At 46.0% G+C, this 6000-nt stretch overlaps 1 protein-coding gene across 1 annotated transcript; it reads left to right on the top strand.

The window, feature by feature from the left end:
- Positions 1-3144: 3144 nt before the first annotated feature.
- On the top strand, positions 3145-4949 carry ABOM_008667 (uncharacterized protein; the record flags this gene model as incomplete). Its single annotated transcript, XM_022535796.1, has 2 exons — positions 3145-3406; positions 3457-4949. 2 exons carry the CDS (start codon positions 3145-3147, stop codon positions 4947-4949), a joined length of 1755 nt encoding a protein of 584 aa, XP_022386989.1.
- Positions 4950-6000: the final 1051 nt, after the last annotated feature.

The raw sequence follows: 6000 nt of genomic DNA, 5'->3' as shown, positions 1-6000 counted from the left end.
TTCCTGTTCCTCTGCACCAAACCTATCGCGTTACATGGCTCAACTATATTCTCTGTCCTCCGGGAGAATCCGCCCGCGGAAGCAATCACAGGCGTGCGAGGCTATGACCACACCTTTCCTGAAGCATTGACAACCTGGGAAGAAGGGGTTAAGAACTTTGAAGCACACCAGTATATGGTGCGCTGCCACTTTGCAGGTTTGATATGTATGGTGCGGTTCAAAGCTGACGATTACTTCCCTACTTCGCCAATATCACAGCTGGGCATGCTTTCAACTGATGCCCAGAACGGGAGGTACAGCTTTTAGCACTTCTCCACGGACGCGCAGTGACCTCCCATACATCAGAGGACAAGGAAAATCTTGCTATCCTGACTGGTGGGCAGTCCGTGTCGCAGTCGTCTATTTTGGTTTATCTGAAAAGTTGCTATTTCCGTCGCAACGACGACGACATCCTGGGTGAGAAGTTGTCCCAGATGTGAGTATTGCAGATCTCCAACTTCATTCTTGCCCCTTGAGTATGGCCCATTTAATGACGTCAAAGTTCAAGATGTCCGCGAGAAAGTCAGCAGATGGGAAAAGGAACAGGAGAACAGTCCGCGCCAGTTCACAGCTTTGCTCAGCCCTCACTGCGTTTGTCTGAGAGTGAGCAGATGGACGGTTTGAGATGGTTCATGCCGAAAGTAGCAATGTTTCAGAGCCACAAAAGAACTTAATAGGAATGTGGTTCTTGCCCTTCCGGGGTTGCTAAACAAACGTTGGTGCTAGGGAAATACCGGTGCAGTCGGACTCGGGGGTGAGTTTTCAAATGATGAAACATAAACCTGGATAGGAAAAACGAGTCCGAGAAAGACTTTAGGCTTACTCGGCGTTGACTTATGAGTATTTCAGACATTGCATATATTGAGTTGAAATAAATAGTAAATTTGATATATGCTAGATGCTGCTACCTGAGGCTTCGCCCGTAGCTCTAACCCGGATTGACAAGTACATGTTGTTTGTTTCCTTTTCTTTCCTTTCTTTTTATGTTCTCTCTTTTATTTCTTATACTAGATTAGATATCAATGATTTATGTTACCATCTATCCAATGAATCTATAGGATTGCTCAGTATATATTTTTATGATACGCATAGCATGCCTGGATATACGACCTTCATATTCGCATTTACAACAAATCGTTTGTCAATTCCAATTTAGGCCCAAGTATAAAGACGTGTGAATTCACCAAGAATGCCCTAAGTGATTATCAAAACCACCTTCCTGTCCTCTATAAACAGGATAAAGTCACAAATAAACTAATGGGGGCAAAGTGGATCAAAGAAGCAAACGGTCTGCCAGTAAGCCTTAAGCGGGCCGCACGATCAGGAAGGCGGTCAATAACACGGCAAAAGAACATGATATCGCAAACCACGTATAAAAAATCCACCAAATAACAAAAAGAAAAATCGAAAAAAGTAAAGTAGCATGTGCTGGTTTATCTAGCGACTTCCGGGTTATGAGTCCGGCATTCTTCCCCTGAATTAACATGCTATAATTGATTGAAAGTTGCTCACTTTTTTTGATATATGAGTCAAAGGAGAAGCCCTAGTCTTGGCATTCTGAATATGGGAATGGTGAAGGGTCATGCAATGAACAGGGAGGGTCCTTGGTAGATTTGGTTCATTTGTGGCCAGAAGGAGCTTGTAGAAGGAGGGCTTTGAAATGGAGGGAGACGTGGGGTATGATTTTGTTGCATTGCCCAGGGGATTAGAAAGCAGCGCTATACACACACATATATCTGCAAAGGGAGTACCTCCCGTCTACTGTGGATGGATAAATCAACCTCACGGTGACGCCAACTTTTGACAATGGCCCACTAGCGACTATATATGCTTCAATATATTATAGAGTACGTCTGCCGAGCAACAAATGGACATACGGACAGAAAAGTCCAAACATGAGTAGCTACCGTTACCTTCGTGAAGTGCGATAGCTGTTGTGGAATAGTTTATCAACGGGCACATGCTCTAGAATGCCCGTACTAAAAAAAAAATAGGACCTGCTGACCACGCATCAGTCAGTACATTACGCGTATTTGGTTATCAGGATCTTTGAGGATAGGTTATACTCTTTGACAGACCGGACAGGTGGACCTTTTGGGAGAACAGACTGAAGTAGAGACGAATAGACCTACACCAGATTGCCAAATGAATGTCCATATTGTCTCTATATAATACTTTGCAATTGAAGAATTGGTACATACGACCATAGGGTGTGGAGCCTGATAGTCCTATAGATTCGAATTGATGACACTCATCATCTTCCCTTTCATATCTCACACAGGGGATATTGGAGTTGAATGCCAGTCGTCGACTAGTTCGACGACCAAGCGCTCCGTTGGTTTCCAGGAATAAATACAAGGCATGAGTCCTTGCAGATGTAAATAGTGCATAGAATGACTTGTCTCAATTAATGCTGCTCAGACCTGGCTGAATCAGCTTGTGGCTGTGACAATTTTTAAAGTTTTAGTCTGTACTCTATAGAATGACTAGCAGAACTTTTCTAAGCTGCTAAGCAAATTAAGGAAAGAACACTTGGTTATACCCAGTCATTGATGTGAATCCTTGAACCTTAATCCTGTTTCATCTCTTATACGTCAGATACCTTTCACAGTCTATCTAGCTACATTATTCCACTTTCTATATCTTTATATTTGTCTAAGCATACACTGAGTTTATGAAGAATATTAATATTTACATTAAATTAGCCTCACTATCTGATCATTGATATATTGCTTACTGAGGTTAGGGACTAGTGGGCTACTGACTACTTTTAGTGAATATAACTTTATCTCACTTCCTATGACTGTTCTCTTACCTCTCTCTGAGCTCATAATGACACCCACTTGAACACCTGACTTTTAGGCATCAGTTCAAATACCCCTTTCTCCATCCCCATCCTGCTTCTTTCTTCCTTCTTCACCTCCCCGATCATCATCACTTCCATCATCTCGCAATCTTTGAACGTGGAATAGAGCATACTGAGTGCTGAGCTGAGGCCCCCGTAATCAACATTTGGTCTTTTCTGAAGTAATTCGAAAGAAGCTAGCACTTGGACTTCTCTATCACACTTCACCTAGCAGGGTATCCAAATATCTCAAGTTCACAATGACGGATACGATTCGCCCTGATAGTATCAAGGATTTCAATGCAGTTGGCCGCACGACAGGAACAACAGCGGACCTGGCAGGCATGGAATTCTTGATCCACTGCCCCCCCGACCTCCCTCCAAGAAGCCGGATCGTTTCGCTTTGTGGAATTACGGACTGGAACGATGGTGCCAGCCCCAAAAAAGATGGGTGGTTCATATCGGACTTTTACCTCTTTCACTATCTCCTACGCCGTCGTGGTAAATTCGTCTCTTTCCTTGGTGATTGCTCTCTTTTACATATGAAACTTAGCTGACTAAAAGCTCCCCAGATCCTCTATCAACTAACCAAATCTGGTTGACCTCAGAGAGCCCCGACCATTTGGTCCGAAAATATACAGAATATGCACACGGGGATCCCCACGGGGAGAGACGAATCGTCTTAGAGACACAGTTGTTGGATGGAATCTCCTCTGCGGGGAACTTGCGTGTTGTCGCCAGAAAGGACCTCCTTGAGAGGTTTCTCAACACCGTTCGCGAACAGGCCCTGATTGCGGAACGCCGAAGCGAACAGCTAGTTATTATGATATTCGGCCATGGAGATGCTGTGACCTTTGGGGTCGTCGTTGGCGGCGAAAGAGACTCTAAGAGCGCTCCGCGACTCTACATGCGAGACATCAGCAGATTGCTTCCCAGCGATTTGTCAGTAACTCTGCTGATAACATCCTGCTATTCTGGAGGCTGGCTCGTCTGCCCCGATCTCCCTAGATCTTCGCGATACCTCAATGTGACCGGTATTGCCGCCGCCGGAAAGAAGAAGGAATCCCACTCCTGGCCCGTTAGCAGAAGTATAGGCCGTGCAAGCGGCAGCTTGGCCGCCTCTGCCATTCTTGCGTCCCTGATCAAGGTTGAAGACACGGTGTCACAAGAGTTGCAAGAAATCTCGCCACATCCAACATACATTGAATTTAGCCATTCAATATTTGAAACCATCAAGGAAATGCACTTTTTCGGAGAGGAACAGAGGATACACTTCAGCGCAGAAGACGACGAATGGGAGATGAATTACCAGAGTCGTCTTGGGCTCCCGCTGGCATCCTACAAGACTCGATGGGAGTCCCTCCGAGAGATCCCGGCAACCGCACCCTCTGAAGGGGACGCAGGGGAAGCTCTTCTTCCAAGAACAGGTAATGCACGACAATGTGGACGGCTTCAGGTCCTTGCTCGAGAATACTTTGCTGCGAATCCCGGTCCAGACAATGCTGGGCCCAATGTAGCGTTTCACAACATGCTCAGATTCATTCTGCGCGGGAGAACCGATTTCGCCAAAGAGGAACTCAGCAGTTTGTTTGACATAGTGACATACAGGCTTGGCTCCATGCATGAAGCCGACTACGTCCGGACGCAAATGGAAATTGAGTTTCCTTCAATCTTTGACGTTGATATCTACAAATGGAAGAAAGCGAACTGGCCTGAATACTCTGCCCAAGACAGAGTGGAGAAAGAGGACATGCAATCGGAAATTTGTGATCTCATACAGCAGAGGCGGCTCCTGACACGCCCCATCGGGGGTGGCTTGTCATACACAAAGCCCGTAAACTACCTCGCGCTTGCCCTCCTTGAGTCGGGGTTACCATGGGAAGAAATCGAGAACAGAATAAAAAATACCAGTCTACAGAAGGTGGCATGGTACCGTTCGGTCTACAAGGCATGGCGAGGGAAGGGTGTGGTAAGAAATGAGGCGGTCATTACCTGGCGACGGGCATTTTTGGAAACAGTTAAGAGGATGGGTTGGAAGATCACTGAGAGGAATGAGTCATGGTGAACTAGGTTTGAGCTCACTAGGCTTGATGCTTAGTGATTTCGACTGGGGCCAAAATTCGTTGGTGCCGGAGGCAGGATTCCAGTTACACTGTAGCATGGACCATGACTGAAATGTTACCCCAGGACCCAGGTACTGACAGACAGCATGTGACCTGGTCACGTGATTATTGCTACATCCCAAATTGCAGTGCCCTCTTTATACCTTAGCTAGTCGAGTACTACGAACAGATTGAATCATACCATCGAATATCATCTTAAGGGATACTATTCCATCGAATCTTAGATCGTTAGATTCCCTTTATCATCTGCTCCATCGAATCCGCCCATCCAAGTCTTTTCAGTACTTTGCAGCAGTAGGAGCTGCTCTCCAAAGCAATTAATATTCAAACTCGAAAAAGCAGAGAAGGTCGGGTTACTGCGATCATATCTATCAAACTATATCTTCTCCCGTTATAATCCTAGCTCTAAATCCAACCTAACTCTAGTCTGATGCGTGCCAGCGGCCAGTCGAGGCACGTCCGTTTGCTTTATTACGGATCTCCGGTCTGGCCCTTACAGAGTAGGTCTCAAATGGCGAGTGCTGCTGAGAGAGGACACAGCAGGACAGGCGTTGGGTGAGGTCACTGGGTGCGCATTATTGATGTTCAGGCAGTTCAGGTCAGCTTCAGATGAAGGCACTGAAGGGGCTGAAGACAGGGCGGCAAGGACACTAAACCCAACGAAGCAAAAAAGCAAGAAACACATACAACATCTAAACTCCGATGAGCACTTCAGCACAAGGTAAGCAGGCTCCCTCAAAAGGGTGCCCCAGCCCAACCCTTGACCCATTTTTCAAAAGAAGGAAAGGCTGTGGCTATGCACTCTTAGTGAAACACTTAAGAGTCTTATAGATACTCCTTTGTTTTGAAATTCGGATGGCCTGAGGACTGGATATATCTGCACGCGGATGCATGCGCCCTCTTTTGGTTCCTGGCATTGATCTCGAGGGCCATGCCCAGAATGATTCTTGGGGTATCATCCGGTAGTCCATGGTAAGCAACCGTGCTGTCTTT

This window comes from Aspergillus bombycis, assembly GCF_001792695.1.
Source record: "Aspergillus bombycis strain NRRL26010 chromosome Unknown contig00073, whole genome shotgun sequence".
Taxonomy (NCBI): Eukaryota; Fungi; Ascomycota; class Eurotiomycetes; order Eurotiales; family Aspergillaceae; genus Aspergillus; species Aspergillus bombycis.
Note: the sequence above shows the minus strand (reverse complement) of the source record. Positions and strands in the feature narration are given on the sequence as shown.